Source organism: Rana temporaria, chromosome 8 (assembly GCF_905171775.1).
Source record: "Rana temporaria chromosome 8, aRanTem1.1, whole genome shotgun sequence".
Lineage (NCBI taxonomy): Eukaryota > Metazoa > Chordata > Amphibia > Anura > Ranidae > Rana > Rana temporaria.
This window is the reverse complement of record NC_053496.1, coordinates 110,621,580-110,648,392: the sequence shown is the minus strand read 5'-3', so window position 1 is coordinate 110,648,392 and position 26,813 is coordinate 110,621,580. Positions and strand designations below refer to the sequence as shown.

The 26,813-nt window shown below is 45.4% G+C and overlaps 1 protein-coding gene across 1 annotated transcript in view; it reads right to left on the bottom strand.

Annotated features, from left to right (window-relative positions):
* LOC120908964 (steroidogenic acute regulatory protein, mitochondrial-like) overlaps positions 1–24,607 on the bottom strand; it is a 30,482-nt gene extending 5,875 nt beyond the window's left edge. Inside the window, exons 1-4 of the mRNA XM_040320505.1 lie at positions 24,512–24,607; positions 18,061–18,183; positions 8,525–8,658; positions 3,016–3,174 (exon numbers count right to left, since the gene is read on the bottom strand). Coding sequence (XP_040176439.1) covers positions 3,016–3,174; positions 8,525–8,658; positions 18,061–18,183; positions 24,512–24,575 — 480 coding nt within the window. The 5' untranslated portion in view covers positions 24,576–24,607. The remainder of the gene's footprint in view (positions 1–3,015; positions 3,175–8,524; positions 8,659–18,060; positions 18,184–24,511) is intronic.
* Positions 24,608–26,813: the final 2,206 nt, after the last annotated feature.

The window sequence follows — 26,813 nt, the reverse complement described above, 5'->3', positions numbered from 1 at the left end:
GTAAACATTTTTACATAAATCTATGCATGAAAATTTGCTAAGTCTACAGCAGTGTTTTGCAGCTTTTTCATTTGAGGCACCCTTCAAAATTATGGACAATCTTGAGGCACCCTTCAAAATTATGGACAATCTTGAGGCACCCTTCAAAATTATGGACAATCTTGAGGCACCCTTCAAAATTATGGACAATCTTGAGGCACCCTTCAAAATTATGGACAATCTTGAGGCACCCTTCAAAATTATGGACAATCTTGAGGCACCCTTCAAAATTATGGACAATCTTGAGGCACCCTTCAAAATTATGGACAATCTCGAAGGAACCCTTAAAAATTATGGACAATCTCGAGGCACCCTTTAAAATTATGGACAATCTTGAGGTACGCTTCAAAACTATGGAAATCTCGAGGCACCCTTTAAAATTATGGACAATCTTGAGGCACCCTTCAAAATTATGGACAATCTTGAGGCACCCTTCAAAATTATGGACAATCTTGAGGCACCCTTCAAAATTATGGACAATCTTGAGGCACCCTTCAAAATTATGGACAATCTCGAAGGAACCCTTAAAAATTATGGACAATCTCGAGGCACCCTTTAAAATTATGGACAATCTTGAGGTACGCTTCAAAACTATGGAAATCTCGAGGCACCCTTTAAAATTATGGACAATCTTGAGGCACCCTTCAAAATTATGGACAATCTTGAGGAACCCTTAAAAATGATGGACAATCTCGAGGCACCCTTTCAAATTATGGACAATCTTGAGGCACCCTTCAAAATTATGGACAATCTTGAGGCACCCTTCAAAATTATGGACAATCTTGAGGCACCCTTCAAAATTATGGACAATCTTGAGGCACCCTTCAAAATTACGGACAATCTTGAGGCACCCTTCAAAATTATGGACAATCTTGAGGCACCCTTCAAAATTATGGACAATCTTGAGGCACCCTTCAAAATTATGGACAATCTCGAAGGAACCCTTAAAAATTATGGACAATCTCGAGGCACCCTTTAAAATTATGGACAATCTTGAGGTACGCTTCAAAACTATGGAAATCTCGAGGCACCCTTTAAAATTATGGACAATCTTGAGGCACCCTTCAAAATTATGGACAATCTTGAGGCACCCTTCAAAATTATGGACAATCTTGAGGCACCCTTCAAAATTATGGACAATCTTGAGGCACCCTTCAAAATTATGGACAATCTCGAAGGAACCCTTAAAAATTATGGACAATCTCGAGGCACCCTTTAAAATTATGGACAATCTTGAGGTACGCTTCAAAACTATGGAAATCTCGAGGCACCCTTTAAAATTATGGACAATCTTGAGGCACCCTTCAAAATTATGGACAATCTTGAGGAACCCTTAAAAATTATGGACAATCTCGAGGCACCCTTTCAAATTATGGACAATCTTGAGGCACCCTTCAAAACTATGGAAATCTCGAGGCACCCTTTAAAATGATGGACAATCTTGAGGCACCCTTCAAAATGATGGACAATCTTGAGGAACCCTTAAAAATTATGGACAATCTCGAGGCACCCTTTTAAATTATGGACAATCTTGAGGCACCCTTCAAAACTATGGAAATCTCGAGGCACCCTTTAAAATTATGGATGATCTTGAGGCACCCTTCAAAATGATGGACAGTCTCAAGGCATCCTTTACAACTATGGACAGTCTTGAGGCACCTCATTCTAAAATGTAAAAACTATTTTAATAGTTTAACATAATGCAGCAACATCCACACACAGAGTTACCCAGAGTTAGAGGTGCAAACTAGTACTGACTACTATTCCAGTGTTTCTCTTTTTCCTCAGTTGTTCTCCATTACTCAGCTAATGTGACCCCAAAGCTGATGGAGAGAGGCAGGGAAGGGTCAAACATCCGCGGACCAGTTTCAGCAGACATGTTAGGTCGTGTGTACGGCCGACCGGACAATTTTCTGGCGGATCGGACAGGTTTCCAGTGGACGAAACATGCTAAGCATGCTAAGAAACATGTCCGTCGGACATGTTCGGTCGTCTGTACGACTTACCGAACATGTCCACTCGGCCGAAAGCCCTCGCATGCGTCGAAGTGATTCGACACATGCGTCGAAGTGATTCGACGCATGCGTGGAAGCATTGACCTTCCAGGGTCGCGCACGTCGCCGCGTCATCGTCGCGGCGACGGCGCGGCCACGTCACTGCGTATCCTGTCCGTTCGGATTTCGGTTTGATGGTGTGTACAACCATCAGACCGAAATCTCTGAGCGGACATGTCCGATGAAAACGGTCCGCGGACCGTTTTCATCGGACATGTCCCCTCGTGTGTACGAGGCCTAAAAGGCAGGCTTCATCCACCCACTGCCTATATACAATTTTTGGGAAATTTTTAGGTATTTTGCCAAGGCACCCCTAAAGAAACCTCAAGACACCCTGGTTGAAATGGCTGGTCTACAGAGAATCACAGAATTCACAAATCTTGATAGACTGGATCCTCATGCTGGGTGATTTTCAGATTTGACAGATCTGCTTGGAAATATTCGCCCAAATCAAAACATTGAAACAGCTGCCAGGTGGTGCCACATGTCACATCATAGAATACATACAATTCAATCTCAGACCCTTTTGCATAGCTGCATGTGAGAGGACGTGAGCCATTTACAAGCACAGGGGGAGGAGGTTTATGGGAATATAAAATGCCATTTTTTTTTCTTGTTCCTGTCTGAATTTATTGTCAAGAACAGAAAACCATAGATACCTGTAGATAAAATGAAACCTGAAATGAAAAATAATTTTACCTGTAAAAAACATTAATGAGGCTCGTATGGCAATGATGTATTACATCAACCTATGAGAAAACTGAGTTACACGTTTATAGCTCAATCTCAATATAATAACCTCAGAATACACATTAAAAATAAAAGTACACCCAGGGCTATTGTTTTCATTGAAAAATAATGAACTGGGACAATGTGTAGAATTTGTTGGTATGGACAGATCAGCTATCATGATCATTATTACCTGCACTTTACTGACGTTTGGGTTCCACTGGTCGATGTGTTCAAGTTTTTCAAATAGCTGAGTGTAGATGTGTTCTGGCGGGGAGTCAATTACAGTTTCTGCACGAAATACTTTTCCTATCTTTGGGAATGATTTACTGAGAATCCGATCTTCATTTTTCTGTATAAATGAATTGCCACATTATTAGCAATTTTTGAGTTGGCCCCGCTAACTTGACCTTGAATATACATAACAATGATGCAATGTGCTAAGGCTAAGTAGTTTCTCTTCAAGCTTACATAATAAAGTAGCGTTTATAATCTCTGTAGCTACAATGCACCTGGCAAATGCAATATACATTTTTATGTGAAAGGATGCTAAGCGATAATTCTAAAGTTACTGTAACATGGTAACCCTACACAGAGGCGTAACTAGAAACTTCAGGGCCCGGTGCAAGAAATCACAAAGGCGTTGGTGGTGGTGTTGAAGGGGGTGGCAGCGGTGGTGTTAGGGGGGGGGGTGGCATCAGTGGTGGTGGTGTTGAAGGGGGTGGCAGCGGTGGTGTTGGGGGGTGTGTGGCAGCGGCTGTGTTGATGGGGGGTGGTAGTGACAGTGTTGAAAGGGGATGGCAGTGGTGGTGTTGAGAGGGGGTGGCAGTGGTAGTGTTAAGAGGGGGTGGCAGTGGTAGTGTTGAGAGGGGGTGGCAGTGGTAGTGTTGAGAGGGGGTGGCAGTGGTAGTGGTATTGAGGTGAGGTGTCAGAGGTGATAGTGTTGAGGAGGGGTGGCAGCGGTGGTGTTATGGGGGGTGGCAGCGGTGGTGTTATGGGGGGTGGCAGCGGTGGTGTTATGGGGGGTGGCAGCGGTGGTGGGGGATGGGATGATCAGTAAGAGGCAGAGGTGGTGGAGGTTGGAATCGATTGCACTGTCAATTTGTCACTTACTTAGTTCAGGCAATTGATTCCTCCTCAGAACTCTGTCACACGTGAGCCTAGGGATGCCTTTTCCTCATGGATTGCCAGCTCCTCCCCCTTCAGGTGATTGGTGTCAGCTGGTCAGCTGAATTTTTTTCAGTGACCTCCCTCGCCTCCCCACATTCTCTCTGGATAGGGGCGGAGCGGGCAGGGCGGTCCAAGTCCACTCTCTCAGCTCTGCCTTCTCTCCCCTCATCCTCAACAATATCAACGGACTAACCCCCCTCCTCCCGCGGCGGAGCTAAGTGGCGGGCCGTTCACACTGGCAGATGGACGGGCGGGGGGGTTCCGTGGCACCTCACACTGGCGGACAGATGAAGGGGGGTCTGCGGGCCCCCCTAAAGTAGCGGAACTGGGTGGCCCAGTCGCAATTGCGACTGCCGCGACCATGATAATTCCGCCACTGACCCTACACTAAAACACTACCAAACACTTATGTCGGAATTTATGACAACAAATGTTCGATGTGAGCCTGTTGTCGGAAAATCCGACCGTGTGTATGCTCCATCAGACATTTGCTGTCGGAATTTCCGACAACAAAAATTTGAGAGCTGGTTCTCAAATTTTGCGACAACAAAAGTTGTTGTCGGAAAATCTGACAGTGTGTACACAATTCAACACACACAAATTCTATGCATGCTCGGAATCAATTTGACGCATGCTCGGAATCATTTTTCTCGGCTCGCCGTAGTGTTGTACGTCACTGCGTTCTTTACTTTCTCAATTTCCGACAACATTTGTGTGACATGTTTATGCAAAACAAGTTTAAGCGAACAACCGTCGGAAAAAAAATTCACGGTTTTGATGTTGGAATGTCCGATCATGTGACGGGGCATAAGAGTAGTTTGAAAGGCAAACGTTTTTTTACTTTAAAGGGTTACTAAAGGATTTTTTATTTCTGTAAAATAACAAACATGGTATACTTACCTCCACTGTGCAGTACGTTTTGTACAGAGTGGCCCCGATCCACGTTTTCTGGGGTCCCTCGGCGGCTGTCTCTGGTCCTCCCCGCAATTACTCACCACAGTCATGCGAGAGCTCGCATGGTGGTCAGTAATTGCGGGCGCGCTCCCGTGATACAGCGAGCGGCCATAGCCGCTCACTGTATCACTCAGCCCCGCCACTCGGGAAACCGCGTCACTGCATGTGATTGACAGCAGCGCCAGCCAATGGCTGCTCTTAATCCATCCGCTCTAGCCAATCAGCGGCCAGGCTGAGCGACGAAGAGGATCTTGGGACCGCGCAGGACTTTCGAGGGGGTCAGGTAAGTATAACGGGGGCTCAGGGGGAGGGGGGGGGGGGGGGGGGGTTTGGCAGCATCCGATGTTTTTTCACCTTAATGCATAGATTGCATTAAGGTGAAAACATTTTTTTCTTTACAACTCCTTTAATGTATTCTCTGCATTAAAGCGGAGCTTCACCCAAAGAGGGAACTTCCACTTTAAGGCCTCCTTACCTAGTTTTGACAGGTACCCACTCCCACTCCCACTTCCGCTCAGTTCTCCTTTCCTCCTCTCTTGCTGCAGTCTTCTCGGACATGTCACAGGTCCCAGAAGACTATGGGGCCAGTCACAATGCACAGCAAGGCTTGTCCATACACAGTGGCTTGCGGCTTCACAGCCAGGTGCCCACAGTTAGGATGCCAGCGCGGATTGTGGGACAGGTAAGTGTCTGTAGAGCAAGCCAGCAATCCTTGTCTGTATACTTTTTCCAGGTCATTGTCTCAAATGATTACAGTCAGCAACTGCGGCCTCCATATTTTCCAAAAGACAGGTTTCCTTTAAGGTGTAATCAACTACATCTGTTGTAAAGTTGTTTGGCCAAACAGGGGATGCTACGCTGACTGTGCCCATATATGCCTAAGGAGGCTGCAGTACTCATTAGGTATAGAACATAAGAATACATAAGAATACCCACAGTGCCACCCAAGATTGTACATAGTAAAGGGATCTATGTATAAAAAAAACACTAATGTGTGAACGTGTCAATCATGCGCACAGGCACAACGAATCCTTAAATTTGCCTATACTTTTATTTCCAAAGATGGTCAGCACCATTTAGTGGCAATAATGCAGTATTTTGTCTGATGCAATATTATAAAAAAAAAATGGGTTATTGCCACTAGATGGCAGTATTGATCCTAGGAAATAAACATATTAACCACTTCCACCCTCTTTCTGCCTAGGCCATGTTTTAAGCTTTCAGCACTGTCACATTTTAAATCACAATTGCGCGGTCATGCAACTCTGTACCGAAATGAATTTTTAACAATTTTCTTCACGCAAATAGAGCTTTCTTTTAGTGGTATTTAATCACTGCTAGGGGTTCTATTTTTTTTTTACAAAAAAAAAATCAAAAAGACAGAAAATTTTGAAAAAAAAAGTTTTAGTTTCTGTCAGTAAATTTTGTAATTAAATAATATTTCTCCTTCACTGATGTGCGCTGATGAGGCTGCACTGATAGGCTAAACTGATGGGCATTATGATCTGGCACTTATGGGCACTGATTAGGTAGCACTGATGAGGAGACACTAATATGCCGCACTTATTTGCACTGATAGTTGGCACTGATGGGTGGCAGCGGTGGCTACTGATAGGCAGCACTGGTGGGCACTGATAGGCAGCACTGATGAGCAGGCACTGGCAGGCACTGAAAGGCAGCACTGAAAGGCAGCACTGATGGGCACTGCTGGGGCTTTACTGTATTCAGGGCACTAATGATCAGTCCCCGATTACCTGTCCTGGTGCTCTCTGCGAGGAGATGCTTTTGATTGGCTTTCCTTGCCACACACTCTTTCAGTGCGAGGCGAGAAGAGTCAATTAGCGGCACTTACATGCAAACGGCTGTAATTGGACACAGCCAATCACTTGGTTAAAGAGCCGCATTATCGGCTCTTTACAGTGATCGTGGCAGCGCTGTGTTCCTAGCACATGGGGCGGCCACGATCGCTGTACGGCGTACCTCCGCGGGCACGCAAGCTGCTGTTCTGGGGTGACATCATATGACAGGGATCAAAAGTCCTGAGCTACTAGTCAGGTCTCAAGGGTTACTCGCCACCAGTTGCTCCACCTAACCCTTACCCTGCCCCGCCCCTAATCACGCCATCATAAATTATCTCATGGAATGACACTTAAATGTTTTATGCAATTAATAAATATGAACAACAACTTTATCAGTTCCCCTCAGCACAGCCTCACCAGTGCCCATCAGTGCAGGCTCACCTGTGCCCATTATTAAAGCCTCACCGTGCCCCACATTGCAGCCTCACCATGCACCACATTGCAGCCTCACCGTGCCCCACATTGCAGCCTCACCGTGCCCCACATTGCAGCCTCACCGTGCCCCACATTGCAGCCTCACCGTGCCCCACATTGCAGCCTCACCGTGCCCCACATTGCAGCCTCACCGTGCCCCCATTGCAGCCTCACCGTGCCCCCATTGCAGGCTTACAGTGCCCCCATTGCAGCCTTACAGTACCCCCATTGCAGCCTAACATTGCCCCCATTGCAGACTCACATTGCCCCCATTGCAGACTCACATTGCTCCATTGCAGCCTGATAGTGCCTCCATTGCAGCCTTGCCAGGGTGGAGGAAGTGAGAGGGGTGGCTGGATCGTGACTGGATTGAGAGGAGAGCCTCGGAATCACCGAGCGGTAAAACACTACGTAACAGCTTACATTGAAACTGTCTCCGCCCTGCTCACTCACACAACCCTGCCTCCTCCTAACCCTGCACCTGTAATAGACAGAACGCAAGTCCAATGCTGGGATGCATTCTGTCTATTACAGGCGCTGGTTTAGGAGGAGGCAGGGCTGTGTAAGAGTGAGCAGGGCGGAGACAGTTTTAATGTAAGCTGTTACGGCGTGTTTTTCCGCTCTGTGATCCCGCGGCTCTCCTATAACTTCATGCACTCTTCCACCGGGAGAATGGCTCCCGATCAACCCCCCACTCCCAGGAAGCCCAGCTCCTCGCCAGCCCTCATTTTCCACTCGCAAATTGCGAGTAGGCAAGTGGAAAATTTGAGGGATGTCATATGACGTTGTCCCTAAATGATCATTTGACGATGGGCGGGCGGCAAGTGGTTAAAGAGGAAGTAAACCTGGATGTTGTTTTTTTTGTTCCCTGCAAAGAAAAGTCATATTGTGCTAGTATTCATCGCATACTAGCACATTATGTGATACTTATCTGCAAACGAAGCCCACGCTATACCTGCTGAAGGCTGCATCCATCTTTGCCCATCTTCCTTCCAGGGGCCCCAGACTCCGGTTTTGGAGGCCGGAGCCACATGCATTCTAAAGAAATGACATGGGTGGCCGTTCCTTCAGAGCACATGCACCGATGACATCATTGGCGCAGTATACAGTAAATATTTTGGTTCATGTTTAGGAGATATTTACAGCACCTATAGCCTTATTCTAGGCTTACCTATAGGTACACAGTATACAGGATGGTTTACAACCTCTTTAAGCAAATTACAGTGAAGATTTATTGCGCCTGTGCAAATGATTGACACTTCCAAACTTTTTTATGCATAGGTGTTAGATAAGAAGTGCACTTACCTGTTCAGTCTGCCAGCCTTCCTGTTGCAGCATTGACTTTGCCTTGTAAAGCGTTTCTTTAATTTGATTTAAATAAACCATATCTCTGCTAGAAAGCATTACAGTCGTTTCAAGGTTGGGATTGGCATTAATTCCTATATAAACACAAACAAGTTTCATCAATCTAATATATCCTTCTAAATATGTTTACAGTAATCTTACATTTATCTTTCCCGCCCCGCTCCCTCTCCCCCCGCCTCTCGGCGCAATCTTTGGCGCGTTTTAGGTTGTGACCTCTCGTAGGTCCAGGGGGTGTCTCTCTCTTTTTGTGCCATTTTGGAGTCCTTTTCCAACAGACCCAGGGAATCCTGTGTATCCCCCCCTTTCCCACCCCTCCGGCACTCCACTGGGGAGTTTGATGGTACGGCTCCATGCTCGGCCCCGGTCAGCCCTCCGACACGCGTTTTTGGTAAGTGGCATTTGGGTGTTTCACATCAGTTCATTTATGTAGGAGGTATACCTGCATCCCGCCATCTACTCATATGGTTGTGGTAGGCGGGTCCTCCTTATGTTCTTTTGTTAATATGACCTATTTATTTGTATGTATTTTTCTCTATAGAATCTTTAGTCGCGTTTAATAAACTACTCCCTGAAGAAGACCGCTACTTTTAAAGGTCGAAACGCGTAGGGGTTATTTTCGCCCATAGCACTCGCATATTCACAGTACTGTTATGTCTGTATTTATTATCATTTGTGTGATCTTACTTGTTCTCAATTGATATATGTTTTTATGTGAAGCTCATATCCTGAGTCCCTCAGTTGGGGCTTTTTTGAACATTGTATTAAAATAAAAATGTATACTTCTTTATCAACTGGTACATCTTTCATTTTTTGCTGCAGCACAAAGCCCCTAGGGGTAATTTTCTCTTTCTTCAAGACTTATCAGGGGTGTGCAGCACTCTTCATCCATGGGTTGTAATACCTTTTCTTTGCTACAGTTATCTTACATATACAATTATAGAAAACATTGACCAGCAGTGTATAACTGAAGAAGTTACTTACGATTAACATGAAATCTTTAGATTATTTATATAAAGTGCAGACTGTTAGTTGCAGTGGAACAGGTCTGCAAAGTACAATGATAGAGGAGGAGAGAGTCAGGAGGAGGTGCAGGCTGCACTCTCTCTCCCCCTCCTCATCATAAGCTACATAATAAAGGGGAGGGGGCACGATTTGGCATAATTGCCCTGGGCACTTAATGATCTTGTCTTGGTTCTGGTCAAGGAGAATCCCTTTTGTTGCCTGTGTGTAATACAGAACACGTATTATCATACATACCTTCAGGAGGGCGGGGAACATGAAAAAGGTGGCGGCACTCCAATGTACAAACAGAAGACTTCTTTATTTTTTCTTTATTGCTGACTCCATAAACATAAAAAGACAGGAATACATGGCTCTTGGAACATCAGTACAGTATACATGTTCCAAGAGCCGTGTATTCCCGTCATTTTATCTTCATGAAGTGAGCAATAAAAATGTCTGCTGTTTGTACATTGAAGTGCGGCCTCCTTTTTCATATATACTCTCCACTCCATGCTGTATTATTTTGTGAGTTCTGATCCTGTGTTGTTTGCAGGGGCGGACTGACCATTGAGGCACTCGGGCACTGCCCGAGGGCCCCATGCCACTAGGGGGCCCCATCAGGGTTGCCAGGCTCAGTAAAACAAGGGACAGTATGTAAAAATCTGTGTTTTTTTTACATCTGTCCCTGATATGTCCAAAATCGACATGCTTTTGATGTGAAAATCCTGAGATTTTAGCTGCCCCACCTCTGCACTGCCTCCTGGCTTAGTGGCCATTTGTAAGCCCGGGGCCCCATAATCTTCTATTGCCCGGGGGCCCCATGAGTTGTCAGTCCGCCCCTGGTTGTTTGTTTCGTGTTTTTTGTGATTGACCTTTCACCCTGTCTGTTGTAGTGTCCCCTGTCCCTTCTGTGGGCTGTAAAGCGTGAGGTGGAGCGAATATTTATATGTGCCAGTCAGGGCAGCCATTAGAAATGTTGGTACCCCTTACATAGCTTTAGCCCTGGGGCCCCCTGGCCCGACCACCAACATTCCCCATGGTCAGCCCATTGGCTGTCCCATCGAAACTGCCAACTGGCCATCCCATCAAGTCCTTACAACTTAAAGGGAGCTCCAGGCTCCCCCAAAAATTTAACAGTGAGCAGCTATAGCTTCTGCAGCTGCTGACTTCTAATATACGGACACATTTCTTCCTAGAGATCCAGCGATGTCTTCACCATAGCCAATTCTTCAATCGGCTTCGGGTGTGGGCACCGACATCTCAAGTAAGGAAAACAGGCTGAGAAGCCTTGTAACTTTGCATGCACTGCACCTAAATGGTCCTGCAGTCTTCTGGGACCTGTGATTTGCCCCATAAGACAGCGGGCAAAAGAGGGGGCTGAACTTCTGTCAGATCGCTGAGGCAAAAACTAGGTACCCGTACCCCCTCAAAAAGTGCCAAATGTGGCAGTGGAGGGGGGAGGATGAAAACAAGCAGAACTTCCCCTTTTGGGTGAAGTTATGCTTTAACCACCTAATGACCGCCGCATGTACATATACGTCCACAGAATGGCACGTACAGGCAGATGGGCGTACCCATACGTCCCTGCCTAGACGTGGGTCTGGGGTCCAATCGGGACCCCCCCTGGTACATGCGGCGGTCGGAAATCGTCTGGGAGCGATCCGGGATGGGGGGGCGGCTATTCGTTTCTAGCCACCCCCTCGCGATCGCTTCCCGGAGCTGAAGAACGGGGAGAGCCGTATGTAAACACGGCTTCCCCGTGCTTCACTGTGGCAGCTGCATCGAATGTGTCATCCCCTTTATAGGGAGACACGATCGATGACGTCAGACCTACAGCCACACCCCCCTACAGTTGTAAACACACACTAGGTGAAACATAACTCCTTCAGCACCCCCTGTGGTTAACTCCCAAACTGCAACTGTCATTTTCACAATAAACAATGCAATTTAAATGCATTTTTTGCTGTGAAAATGACAATGGTCCCAAAAATGTGTCAAAATTGTCCAAAGGGTCCGCCAAAAAAATCGCTGATCGCCGCCATTAGTAGTAAAAAAAAAAAAATAATAATAAAAATGCAATAAAACTATCCCCTATTTTGTAAACACTATAAATTTTGCGCAAACCAACCGATAGACGCTTATTGCGATTTTTTTATACCAAAAATATGTAGAAGAATACGTATCGGCCTAAACTGAGGAAATTTTTTTTTATATATATTTTTGGGGGATATTTATTATAGAAAAAAGTAAAAAATATTGCATTTTTTTCAAAATTGTCGCTCTATTTTTGTTTATAGCGCAAAAAATAAAAACCGCAGAGGTGATCAAATACCACCAAAAGAAAGCTCTATTTGTGGGAAAAAAAGGACGTAAATTTTGTTTGGGAGCCACGTCGCACGACCGCGCAATTGTCTGTTAAAGCGATGCAGTGCCGAATCGCAAAACCTGGCCTGGTCTTTTAGCTGCATTTTGGTCCGGGGCTTAAGTGGTTAATGTATAAAAATGAAAGGAGAAGTACAAATCTTTTGGTTGACAGTAGGCTGAATCGTGCTGTCGGGGGACATCACAGAGTCGATCCAGGCTGAGGAAAGATCCAGACTTTAAGTCGGCATCCACCCAGATCCCCAGATCCCTGGACCAGCACCTGACTCCATCTTTCAGTGGGCCGCTGAGAGCCTAAGCCAGCTGCTCCAGCGGCTTCACAGCCCGGTGCTCCAGTAAGTGGAGTCACTTCTCCAAAAAAACGGCACGTGCCCAGATATTCCGCCAGCTTACTTCAGGTATACCAGCAGCGTATCTGGGAGAATTAAGTGGATTTCTGGGCATGCGCACAAATGCCGCAAGCTTCTGGTGGATGAGCACTGTAATGCTCAGCGGCATTTGTGCACATGGGGACATCTTCCACCCATGTGCACAAATTGGGATTTACTAAGGCCTGCTTCACATAGGCTTTAGCTTGTATAAGCAGTGCGAAAATAAAGCTTTTACAAAGCATTTGCAGAACTTTCAGCAAGCTTTGTTGAAATGTTTAAAGCGCCCTTCAGTTCCAGTTTGTAAATGTTGAACACAGGACCTAATGGGAGTGCTGATTGTCACTTTAAAACAAGCTGCTAGCAGGCTTCATCACTATTCAAAGCTTGTTAAAAAACAGCTAGTAGCTATTTTAAAGTGACAATCGGAACTCCCATTAAGATCTGTGAATACCATTTCCAAAGAGGAGCTAAAGGGCACTTTAACCACTTAAAGACCAGCCGCTGGGCGAATCGTAGTCATTGTATGTCGGCGCTTTAAGACCTCTAGGGGGCATGCATGCCTGCAGCATGATGCCAGAGCCGATGCGTGTGGATGGCGGCCATGATGTCCGCCGGGCCACCTGCAATCGCTCCTGAGAGAGACAGAACGGGAATCTTTCAATGTAAACAGACAGATCCCCATTCTGTCAGGGGAGGAGAGACAGATCTGCTGTTCCTAGCGATTCGCAGTGCTGAATCTGTCACATCCATGGAGGCAGCTACAGGCCACATGTAGCAGGGCACATGTATTCTGCATAGTAAGCTACAGACAATATCATCTTTTGATCGCATAAATACCACAACCTATTCATCTGTTTGCATCCTGTCATCTGCTGTAACCTGTTTCCGGATAAAAGCACCTCTGCGAATAGAATCGGTACTTGGTGAGTTCAAGCTATCTGATGAGGATTGTCCTCAGTGATTATATCTGCTTATACAGGCCAAGCATAGAGGTCTCACAAGGGATAATCGCTTCACAACAATCAGAGTCAGAATAGACATTACTAGTAAAAAAAAATGATAATTCTAAAAACGCCATAAATCAATCCCCTATTTTGTAGCTATGACTTTTGCGCAAACCAATCAGTATACGCTTATTACTATTTTTTGACCAAAAATATGTAGAAGAAGAATACATATCGGCCTAAACTGATGAAGAAGTACATTTTTTCTTTAATTGTAGGATATTTAATTATAGCAAAAAGTAAAAAATATTGGTGTTTTTTCAAAATTCTCTGTCTTTTTTGATTATAGAGAAAAAAAAAAAAAATTGCAGAAGTGATCAAATACCACCAAAATAAATCTCTATTTGTGGGTAAAAAAAATGACATAAATTTTGTTTGGGTAAAACTCTGCACGAATTCGTAATTGTCAGTTAAAGTGACGCAGTGCTGTTTCACAAAAAATGGTCTGGTCATTAGGGGGGCAAACCCTTCCGCTCTTTAAGTGATTAAAGGCTTTTAAAGGCTGCTGAAAGTTTCATGAAAGCTTGCAGTTCACACTACTCTCAGGCCCCGTACACACGACAGAGTTTCTCGGCAGAATTCACCGAGAAACTCGGTCAAAACCCGGATTCTGCCGAGAAACTCTGTCGTCTGTACAGTTTTGGCTCGATGGAGCCGCCGAGGAGCTCGACGAGAAAATAAATAGAGAACATGTTCTCTATTTTCTCGTTGTTCTATGGGAGAAGGCGGCCCGCCGAGCTCCTCGGCGGCTTCATCCCAGAACTCGACGAGGAACTCGACGTGCCAAGCACGTCGAGTTCCTCGGCCGTGTGTACGGGGCCTCATACAAGCTGAACACCATGTGAAACAAGCCTAACACACTTCCTCCTGGGATAGTTGTGATGTAGCAATCCCAGGAAGCAGCGGCCTAAGCTGGAAAACCGAAAGTGAAGAAAATTCACTAAATCATTTTTTTTTTACATTTTTAGCATTAGTGGAAGAAGCCAAAGTAGGACAGTTTTGTTTAAGTGAGTTCTGCTTCAAATACCCACTTATGTACAGATGAAATACAAAATCAGAAATTAGCTTCTTACATCATTGGATAATTAAAGTGAATATTCACTCAGTTTATTGTGTAAGGCTCAGTTTACATCTATGCGGGTGACTGCATATCGCAACTACCCACACTGCAGGAAAGTGACCATGCGATTTCCCTGTGGGCTGAGTTTTGAAAATGGTGCATGCACCTTTTTCTGCGGGAAAGCAGGCACGGCAGCCCATTCAAATAAATGGGCTGCTGTGCCCGAGTAAGCATAGCTCACTCGCACGCACGCACAGGTGTGAATCGAGCCTAAAGCTGGATACACACTATACAATTATCTTTAGGTTTTTTTCCTTTAGATTTACACAGTGGCGTCACTAGGGTTGGTGTCACCTGGTGCGGTAAAACATTGTGTCACCCCCCCCCCCCTCCTGTCTAGGCTGCCCAGCACCCTCCATGCCGCGCGCGGTCACAGGGCGCACCCCAAACCAGCCCCTGTAGAGTGATATAGTGGCAGGTTGGGGTAGTATAGGGCAGGTTCGGGTGGCACAGGTTAGGGTATTATAGAGTGGTATAATGACAGGTTTGGGTGCTATGGTTGGATTGGTATATTGGCAGGTTGGGGTGGTACAGAGCAGGTTAGGGTGGTACAGGTCAGGGTTCGGGTGGTACAGGGCATGTTGGGGGTGGTACAGAGCAGGTTGAAGTGGTACAAGGCAGGTTTGGACTCTATGTAGTGACAGTGTGCTGTGCAGTACCTTATAGCATACCTCATGCTTGCTGAGGAAGACGTGGGCGGGGCTGGTGTGTCCTCGGCTCTATCTCCTTCAGCTATAGGATCAGTGTGAAGGGGTCTGTGGGAGAAGTGGAGGAGGTGGCCACACCCCCAACTCCACCAACCTAATCCGGCTGCCTCGGGAGATATTGGAGATCCCCGAGTGACAGCTGGGGAGTTTTATAGGCAGCATCACCCGCACGGCTGAATGCCCCGCTCCGCTGCAAGCTATAGTGTTCAGCAGCCCCCCCGGTGTCACCCCTCACCCCCATAGCAATGCCACTGCATTTGCCAAAACCATATATTATGAGGTCAAGCCTAAACACTGTCAACTTGTATTCAATCAGTCAGGCCCTTGCACTACATAGTTGAGGTAAATCTAAAGGAAATGGAACAACAAAGTTGTATAGTGTGTAGCTAGCTTTACTCCTTTAGTTAGGCTGGCCATTCAATATGCAAATTCTTCCCTCTGCCCTATTGCATTCTTTTTTTTTTTTTTTTTTTTAGTGTATTTTGTGCGTGTACTCGACAGAAGAGTTGGCAGTAGACCAGTAGGCAGTAGACCTCCCCCAGAGACAATCTGCCACCTTTCTCCATGCCCTGTGTGGCAATGGCGGGGGTGTGAGGGGGTCCTCCCACACAGCCCGCCCTACCTGCTCCACTTTGAAGCCCAACGGGGCAGAGGGACTCCCTATAAGGGAGTGAGAGGATCTAGCCCGCTCAACCAGCCCCGTTAGTCCTTCGCCTCTCTTTTTAGAGACCGCGTGGTCAAAGTGCGTGCATGCTAACCCAATTTCGAGTGCGTGTAAGTGTGGTGGTTTTTGTGGGAGGGGGGTGGGTGTACTAAGCGCAGGCTTACCTCGCATAGCACAAAATATACCTCATCCCGAGTCCGGGATCCGAACCCCTAGCTGCAGAGGTGAATGGCTTGTCAGCGCAGTGCCAATCGCGTTGAGCCACCGCAGCTCCCTTGCCCTATTGCATTCTGACAGCTGGAGATTTCCCCACCAGTGATTGCACCCAACAGTCTGGATGTACTGAAATCAACCCTTTAAATCGACTTCAGTACAACAAGCCTGCCCACAGATGGATTGAAATTTGTCTGGTTCCTGCTTAATTGGCTGAAGTTTGATCCATCTATTGCCAGTTTTACTTTATTAGTAAATTAGCCTTATTGCTACATCTTTCTATCTGTCTCTCTATCTGTCTATAATCCACTCTTAAGTCTGAGCCATTTGCATACCTGGAAACTTGCCGATGTTTTATCGATATGTGGTGTCCTCGGTCGAAAAGTGCACAAGCATGCGCAGAATGGAAGGGCACGCCAGCTGAGTTGCTGATCAGCATGCGCACATCGTAGGATGTTTTTTCGACGGGCGATACCATTTCATGGACACAACTGAAAGCTATTCAAAGAGCGGAGGGACACCGTATATATCACATTGTGCCTCACTGTAAACCCGCAGCGCAACAGCAAGGTACAATATGACACATACGGTGTCCCTCTGCTGTTTGCATAGCATTTTTTTTGTGCCCGAGAAATGGTATCTCCCGCAAAAAGGTTCCTACGATGTGCGCATGCGCTATGGGACGTCACTCCAGCTTCCCGGCAACTCAGCTGGAGTGCCCATCCATTCTGCGCATGCGCGGGCACTTTTTAGACGGTGGACACATATTGACAGGCGGCAAGTTCGCCCACTGTGGAGCGCTCCATAATGCACTGCAAGATTGGCCAAAGCACCTGACCTGCATGCTTTGGCCAATCACAGCGTTATGTGCTTAAATAAGAGTGGTCCCCATCAGAACCCTCCTTCACATCAGAGTGGTCCATATCAGAACCCCTCTTCACATCAGAGTCTCCCTATCCGCACCCCTTTACATCAGAGTGGCCCTATCAGAACCCCCCTTCACATCAAAGTCCCCCTATCAGCACCCCTTTACATCAGAGTGACCCCATCAGAACCCCCCCTCACACCAGGGTGTCCCCATCAGCATCTCCTTACATCAGGTGTCACCCTTCTCCTCCCCCTCCTACGTGTACTCACAGCTCTTCACAGAATGAAGGCAGCTTCTCTTCCTCTCACCAGTCATGTGATAAATGACAAATGATAAGGGGAGAGAGGAAGGAAAGTCTGCCCGCTGTCTATCTCTCCCTGCAGGCTGGTGGAAGCAGAAAGCCTAATCCTTACTCCAGCAAGTGTCGGCAGCTGCTCCTTGGTGACAGGCAGGACTGTCTTAATGAGAGGGCACACCTGGGCATTGCCCAGGGGCCCCAGTTACATGGGGGGCTCCTGCACTTTCCCCAAAACAGTTGGTCCTTGAGCCCACACTGCCCTGAAATTCGAGGCCCCATGATGGCACTGAGAGTGATAGATACACAGGGCAAGGCAGTCTGCCGCCTACCTACTTGATGTCTGTTTACCTGCACTGTCATCATTGTAGGAGCCCCAGAGCATTACTTTGCCCAGGGGCCCATGATGCCATTAAGATGGCCCTGGTGACAGGAATGAAATCGCAATCATTCCTATCAGCGAGGAGCGGCTCCAGGACTAGTCTGCACCTGACCGACCCACTGAGCCATCGGCCCACCAGGAAACTCCCAGTAGTCCCAATGGCCAGTACATGCCTGTTTGTTTTTTTACTGATACAGGAGGTGCATTACTGGCCAGATCACCAGGTGAACATAAAGGAAAAAAGCCAAAGAAAAGAAAACTGATGCAGCCACCCCATCAAATGATTGGTAAGCTGGGACATATTACAATTTAGGTTTTGGGTTGAATATCACTTTAAATATGTTACAGAAATGGCATTGCTACCCTCCAAACCACAGTATGACCCTATTGCTCCAGCAAAATAGGTGCACACGTTACATACAGTACTACATACACCAGGGCACAGTCAATGCATGCTTTGATAATTACCTATTTTCATACATAGAAGATTCTGCAGGGAATGAGGTATATTTTGGAAACAGTTGTCCGACTTGCTTAGGATGAATTTTGACATTTCTTTTCCAAATGCACCAACAGCAGGCTGCTGAAGACCTAAAGGCAAGTAAACAAGCAGATTTAGATCCTACAGGAATCACACCTACTACATTATATCACCATTTTTGTTTAGACAGTGTGCTTTGTTGGCACATTGGTTTCCAGCATCCTTATCATTTTGGCACATGCTTACAGGAAGGCGACGTCACCCTCACTTAGGATCTGCAGGGGGTAAAGAGAAGAATATCATCTAACTTTCCTCACCACTTTTTTTTTGCATTTTCTTCCAGCCCTGTAGGAAAAAGGCTTGAATACGCGAACCTTGTCACTGAGGTGCAAGGTCCACTGTAAACTAACAATGTATTACATACAAGTTGAATAAAATGTTTGGATAGCTCTTCCCATTACACAGGTTTTGTAAACCTAAAGGCGCCTGAATGTATTTGCAGGCATATGGTACGCCCAGTAACCCCAGTTGCTGCATAATTTTTCCCAAAGAAAAAAATTACAAAATATGCTGCTATGATGCCTAGTGAATTCTATGAGTTTTTTGCCCTCTGTGTCCAATTGGGGAGATTTCCCTTCATTTCCTGTCCCATAACCTAAGCAGGAAGTGAGAGGAAATCTCCCCAAAGTGAGAGAATCCATTGCTGTCACCAGAACCCCTGTATTCCTTTTCTGGCAACAACCCCAAATGATTGATGTTCTTTCTCTTTAACTCTTGGTGATAACGATAAAAAGGACAAATAGAGAGGGTGAATTCCTCCCACTGATACCAGTGTTGGGGCACTATTCCTCCCATGATGGGGTACTATTTCTCCTTCTCCTACTGATCACAGACACACTGTAATTTGTTTACTCCCACTAACCACCAAGTCCAAGGCACTTCTACTTTCTACTCCCACTGGCCCTCCTAAAGTCTGAAGGACAAGAAACTTGCCCTTTGTTTAACCACTAGAGTACCGGGCCATCGTCAAATGACGGCTCCACGGTGACTCTGAATATTCAACAGGACGTCAATTGACGTCCTGTATTCCTCCGGCCACTGGGGGCGCGCGAGCGCGCTGGCGGCGGCGCGCGCCCGGCGCGTCCCCGAGATGCCGATGCGCGTGCCTGGCGGTCGCGGTGTCCGCCAGGTACCCGCGATCGGTAACAACAGAGCAGGGACGTGGAGCTCTGTATGTAAACACAGAGCTCCACGTCCTGTCAGGGGAGAGAGGAGACCGATCTGTGTCCCTTGTACATAGGGACACAGATCGGTCACCTTCCCCAGTCACCCCCCTTCCCCCACAGTTAGAACACAATTCAGGTATACATATTAACCCCTCCCTCACCCCCTAGTGTTAACCCCTTGAATGCCAGTCACATTTATACAGTAATTAGTGCATATTTATCGCATTAATCGCTGTATAAATGTGAATGGCGCCAAAAACTTGTCAAAAGTGTCCGATGTGTTCGCCGCAATGTCACGGTGACAGTAAAAAAATCGCAAATCGCCGCCAATACTAGTAAAAAAATTAATAAAATAAAAATGCCATAAATCTATCAGCTATTTTGTAAAAGGTATAACTTTTTACGCAAACCAATCAATATATGATCATTGCGATTTTTTTTACCAAAAATATGTAGAAGAATACGTATCGGCCTAAACTGAGGAAAAAAAAAGTTTTTTAAAAAAAAATTGTGATATTTATTAAATAAAAAAGTAAAAAATATTGTTTTTTTTTTAAAATTGTCACTCTTCTTTTGTTTATAGCGCAAAAAATAAAAACCGCAGAGGTGATCAAATACCACCAAAAGAAACCTCTATTTGTGGGAACAAAATGATAAAAAAATTGTTTGGGTACAGTGTAGCACGACCGCGCAATTGTCATTCAAAGTGCGACAGTGCTGAAAGCTGAAAATTGGCTTGGGCAGGAAGGGGCGTAAGTGCCCGGTATGGAAGTGGTTAAAAAGTTTGGCGACCCCTGGTCTAATATAATAATGCAATACACAAAGCAACAATGATGTGCAAAGTGCAGTATCCCCTGACAAGCCAAATTAATTACCATTTCAACAGTTCCTGACATTCTGAAAATGAAAGAGTGACAGGGGGTGTGTCCTATGGCTACATACTTAATAGAGGTCCCTCATAGAGTTGGGAGGTATGTATTTCTGTCTGTACATTCTGATTTGGGATGGAGCATAGGCAGGCAGGGGAGGGTTATCTGCTTTTCCATGTATATTTGAGTGAACTTGCATTTAAAAACATAATTTAGGGCTCCTAGCCGTAAATGATAGTTTGACTCAAAGGGGTTGTAAAGGTTAGTTTTTTATTTTCTAAATAGGTTCCTTTAAGCTAGTGCATTGTTGGTTCACTTACCTTTTCCTTCGATTTGCCTTCTAAATGTTTTTTTTCTTTGTTTTCTTTGTCTGAATTTCTCACTTCCTGTTCCTACTCAGTAATCTGTTCTGGCTGACTAACCCCCAGCCTGATGATGGTGGCAAGCTTACTGAGAAGAAACAGGAAGTGAGAAATTCAGACAAAGAAAAAAAAAACATTTAGAAGGGAAATCGAAGGAAAAGGCAAGGAAAAGGCAAGTGAACCAACAATGCACTAGCTTAACCACTTCCGGACCGCCGCATGTACATATATTTAGGCAGAATGGCACATTGGCGTACCTGTACGTCCCTGCCTAGACGTGGGTCGGGGGTCCATGGTTATATGTGGAATTGCACCCCAAAATACATTCTGCTGCTTCTCCTGAGTACGGGGATACCACATGTGTGGGACTTTTTGGGAGCCTAGCCGCGTACGGGGCCCCGAAACCAAGCATCCCCTTCAAGATTTCTAAGGGCATACATTTTTGATTTCACTCCTCACTATCTATCATAGTTTTGAAGGCCATAAAATGCCAGGATGGCACACAACCCCCCTCCCCCCAAATGACCCCATTTTGGAAAGAAGACACCCCAAGCTATTTGCTGAGAGGCATGTTGAGTCCATGGAATATTTTTTTTTTTTGCCCCAAGTGATTGAATATTGACCAAAAAAAAAAAAAAAAAAATTACAAAACATTGTCACTAAATGGTATATCTCTCACACATGCCATGGTTATATGTGAAATTACACCCCAAAATACATTCTGCTGCTTCTCCTGAGTACAGGGATACCACATGTGTGTGACTTTTTGGGAGCCTAGCCGCGTACGGGACCCCAAAAACCAATCACCGCCTTCAAGATTTGTGTGAGTGAAAAAAAGATTTATGTCCTTAGAAATCTTGAAGGTGGTGATTGGTTTTCGGGGTCCCGTACGCGGCTAAGCTCCCAAAAAGTCCCACACATGTGGTATCCCTGTACTCAGGAGAAGCAGCAGAATGTATTTTTGGGTGCAATTCCACATATAACCGTGGCATGTGTGAGAAATATATCATTTAGTGACAACGTTTTGTCAATAATTTTTTTTGGTCATTATTCAATCACAAAAAAAATGTAATATTCCATGGACTCAACATTCAACATGCCTCTCAGCAAATAGTTTGGGGTGTCTTCTTTCCAAAATGGGGTCGTGTGCCATCTTGGCATTTTATGGCCTTCAAAACTGTGATAGGTAGTGAGGAGTGAAATCAAAAATGTATGTCCTTAGAAATCTTGAAGGCGGTGCTTGGTTTTCGGGGCCCCATACGCGGATAGGCTCCCAAAAAGTCCCACACATGTGGTATCCCTGTACTCAGGAGAAGCAGCAGAATGTATTTTGGGGTGCAATTCCACATATAACCATGGCATGTGTGAGAAATATATCATTTAGTGACAACTTTGTGCAAAAAAAAAAAATCAGTTTGTCATATTCCCGAACTTGTGTCAAAATATTAAATCTTCCATGGACTCGACATGCCTCTCAGCAAATAGCTTGGGGTGTCTACTTTCCAAAATGGGGTCATTTGGGGGGGGTTTTGTGCTATTTTGGCATTTTATGGCCTTCGGAACTGTGATAGGTAGTGAGGAGTGAAATCAAAAATTTGCGCCCTTAGAAATGCTGAAGGCGGTGCTTGGTTTTCAGGGCCCCGTACGCGGCTAGGCTCCCAAAAAGTCCCAAACATGTGGTATCCCCGTACTCAGAAGAAGCAGCAGAATGTATTTTGGGGTGCAATTCCACATATAACCATGGCATGTGTGAGCAATATATCATTTAGTGACAACTTTTTGTAAAAAAAAATTTTTTGTCATTATTCAATCACTTGGGACAAAAAAAAAAATATTCAATGGACTCAACATGCCTCTCAGCAGTTTCCTTGGGGTGTCTACTTTCCAAAATGGGGTCATTTGGGGGGGTTTTGTACTGCCCTGCCATTTAGCACCTCAAGAAATGAGACTGAAATGAGGCAGTCATAAAATAAAAGCTGTGCAAATTCCAGAAAATGTACCCTAGTTTGTAGACGCTATAATTTTTGCGAAAACCAATAAATATACGCTTATTGCGATTTTTTTTACTAAAGACATGTGGCTGAATACATTTTGGTCTAAATGTTTGACTAAAATTTAGTTTTTTAGATATTTTTTACTTTTTGTTATAAGAAAAATCATTATTTTTTCAAAATTTACGGTCTTTTTCCGTTTATATCGCAAAAAATAAAACTCGCAGAGGCAATCAAATACCATTAAAAGAAAGCTCTATTTGTGGGAAGAAAAAGGACGCAAGTTTTGTTTCGGTACAACATTGCATGACCATGCAATTACCAGTTAAAGCAGCGCAGTGCCAAATTGTAAAAAAACACCTTGGGTCTTTTAGCAGCATATTGGTCCGGTCCTTAAAGGGGAGTTCCAGCCATTTGTATGTTTATTAAAAGTCAGCAGCAACAAAAAGTGTAGCTGCTGGCTTTTAATAAACAGGCACTTACCTGCTCCAGCGCTCCAGCGACGCGCCGGCCGGGGCTCCGCTCCTCTCCCCCCCTCCCCGGCCGGCGTCTTCATTTTCAGTGTGGGCACCCGGCCGTGACAGCTTTCGGCTTCACGGCCGGGCACCCACTGCGCATGCGCGAGCGGCGCGGCCCGGCGCCGCGCCGTGTAATTGGCCAGGAGATCGCCTAGGACCTGTGATGTGTCCTAGGCGATCGCCTACAGCAGCCACTTCCTAAAGGCGAATAAGCTTAGTCGCCTACAGGAAGGAGGAAGTGGGACAGGAAGTCCCACTCGTGCTGAAGCCCCCACTCCCCCCCCAAAAAAATTACATGCCAAATGTGGCATGTAAGGGGGAGAGGAGTGGGTTAAGAGGAAGTTCCAAATTTGGGTGGAACTCCTCTTTAAGTGGTTAAAGGAACCTATTTAGAAAATAAAAAACAAACCTTTACAACCCCTTTAAGAAGAAGATATCTTCCCTGTTCTTTTCAGTCCTGGTCTGCAGACAGGTCTCTCCCTACATTGACGGTTGATCTGCACAGACAAGGCTGACTGTAAACAAAGCAATATTTACACTATCCAGGACTTCTGATGACAGGTCTTAGGCTGCATTCACACCTAGGCGTTTTGTCGCCTGAAGCGCGACGCTCAAAGACGCTATAGGGGAAAAAATAACATTATTCTCTATGGAGATCGTTCACATCTCCACGCCGAACGCCGAACGCCTGTAGCTCAAACAAGTTCCGGACCCTTTTTTGTTGCGCGTATCGGGCGGTTTGGGCGTATTTGAGCGTTTCCATTTCCCATAGAAAGTAATGGAAACGCTCGATTCAAGCGACTTGCGCGACAACGAGCGTTTGCTACGGGCGTTTTGTCGCTTTAATCAATAGAACTTTTCACCCAGGCAGAAGATTAAAAAAATCTACCAACATAGCAACAAGTGATGAAAAGATGATAATTTTTCCTATTGGCTAAAATAAAAAACGTCGAAGTACAAAAACGTCGGACAACGCTGTATGCAAACGCGCAAATAAGCATGAATACGCGCGAAAAAAACGCAGAAAAAAAAAATTACCGACCGACGCTCCAGGTGTGAATGCAGCCTAAAAGCACAAGTAAAGCGAAGTAAGTTTATATTTTCAACATTTCTTTGTATCATTGAATATTAAAAGAGCTTATTGGGGTTGTTTTGCTAAAACTGGAGAGTTTAAAATCTGGTGCAGCTGGGCATTGTAGCCAATCAGCTTCTAACTTCAGCTTGTTTAAATAAGCTTTGACAATAAAACCTGGAAGCTGATTGGCTTCTATGCAGAGTTGCACCAGATATCGCACTCTCCAGATTTAGTAAATCAACCCAATTGTGTTTTAGAAACATGATTATCCTTTAAAATAAAATGAAAATGTCATTCTAAGTAAAATATGTTTGTTATAATGTCAGACATGAGCCATACAAAAAAAGAATACATATGACAGGCTTGCATATACAAAGATAAGAATGAGATACAGTACCGGTCACGCTGCGGAGAGGCTGATGAGATATACCACAACATAGTTTGAGAGTCGCAGGTATCATAGTCGATGGGATGTGCAGTCCGGCCTTCCTAGCTGGAGAGGCTGTGCACTCTCCACTCTCCTATCTTTATAGATATCCTGAAGGACAGCACCTGATGATAGGCAGGACGTTTCCAGCTAGGAAATGGGACTGGAGAAAGTCCAAGGACAGAGAAAGCTCAGAGAAGGAGGCCATCTGGCAGAATAAAGAAATCATTTAGTTCACAAGCCAACTGATACATCTGCTGCTGCATATACAATATTATCTATACATAAAGGGGTTGTAAAGACAAAAATATTTTCCTCTTAAATTAAAGTCTGACAGTAGCTGATAAAGTAAAAAGTAATGTTTGCATTATAACTAGTTTGATACCTGTTGAAATCGAGCGTTTTATTCACCTCCGTCACTCCTGAATCATTATTCTCACTGACTTCCTGGTTTGCGGTGCGCATTCATTCTTGCTACATCACGGCCTAATGGGATCTACAGTTCCCATTAGGCTTAGCCTTCATGCCTGTGAGGGATAAGAGAGCATCTTCACGCAGGGCTGTAGTCATAGGGAGGCGGTGAGCACATTCTGCTTTCCACCATGCAAAACGGCTCAGATGCTGGTGGAAAGCAAGAGGAGGAGTGACAGGAAATGGCATTTTCAAACCTGGATTACTGGATTTTGGAGGTCAAAAGGAAAAACGAGGTAAGTGATATTTAAATGCTCTAGCTTACAGCAATCAATTGTCAAGTGTTCCTTTAAGGCCTAGTACACACGAGAGGATTTATCCGCGGATACGGTCCAACGGACCGTTTCCGCGGATAAATCCTCTCGAGGATTTCCATGGATTTGGATCCGATGGAGTGTACTCACCATAGGATCGAAATCCGCACAGAATCCCCTCGCGATGACGTGTCGCGACGTCGCCGCGATGATGACGCGGCGACGTGCGCGACGCTGTCATAAAAGGAATTCCACGCATGCGTCTAATCATTACGACACATGCGGGGGATCCATTCGGACGGATTGATCCGGTGAGTCTGTACAGACCAGCGGATCAATCCGTTGGGATGGATTCAAGCGGATAGATTTGAAAGCATGTCTTCAAATTTTTGTCCGCTTGAAATCCATCCCAGGGGATACAAATCCGCGGAAACAGATCCGCTGGATTGTACACACCAGGGGATCTATCTGCTGGAGCCGGTCCGCGGATCAATTCCAGCGGATGGATCCTCTCGTGTGTACGGGGCCTCAGACATTGAGGTTGCTTACACTTCCATGTAAGCAATAATCTAATTCCTTGTACACACAGTCGGAATTTCCGATTAAAAAAGTCAGACATCATTTTTTTATCAGATATTCCGCGTGGGGGCCCCATTGGACTTTTTTCCGTCGGACTTTAGAAATAGAACAAGTTTTATTTTTTTCCGATGGAAAAAAAATCCTATCGAAAATTTCAACCGTCTGTGTGGAACTCCGATGGAGAAAAAAACATGCTCAAAATCAAGTCGACGCATGCTCGGAAGCATTGAACTTTATTTTTCTCGGCTCGTCGCAGTGTTTTACGTCACTGCGTTTTGGACGGTCGGAATTTGGTCTGACAGTGTGTATGCAAGACAGCTTGAAAGAAATTCCGACAGAAAATTCCATCGGATTTTAGTCCCAGCGGAAATTCTGATCGTGTGTACAGGGCAAACTGATCATCTGTGCTTTGGCCACAGCACAGTGTACCTTGACAAAGGGCAGTGGGTTGGCTGCGCTTTGCCATAGACTTATGACCTATTTGCGGAGAGAGTTGATCAGCAGCATCTCCTTGTAGGGGACAGTAAGAGATTTAATCAGGGCACTGATGATCAGTGCCCTGATTAAATTAGAGCGTCAGAAGTGCCAGCAATTAGTGCCCACCAGTGCCAACAATCAGTGCCCACCAGAGCCAGCAATCAGTGATCATTAGCAATGCCAGGCAGAGCTGGCTTTTAGTGCCCATCAGTGCTGCCTATCAGTGCCACCCATCAATGCCCATTAGTGCCACCCATCAGTGCCACCTATTAGTGCCCACCAGTGCCACCCAGTTCCATCTGTCAGTGCCCATAAGTGCAGAATATTAGTGCCTTCTCATCAGGGCCACCTAATCAGTGCCCATAATTGCCACCTCATAAGTGCCCATCAGTGCTGCCTCATCAGCGCACATCAGTGAAGGAGAAAAATTACTTATTTACAAAATTTACTTACAGAAACCGTTTTAGGTCTGATTTCAGCTCGCATTTTGG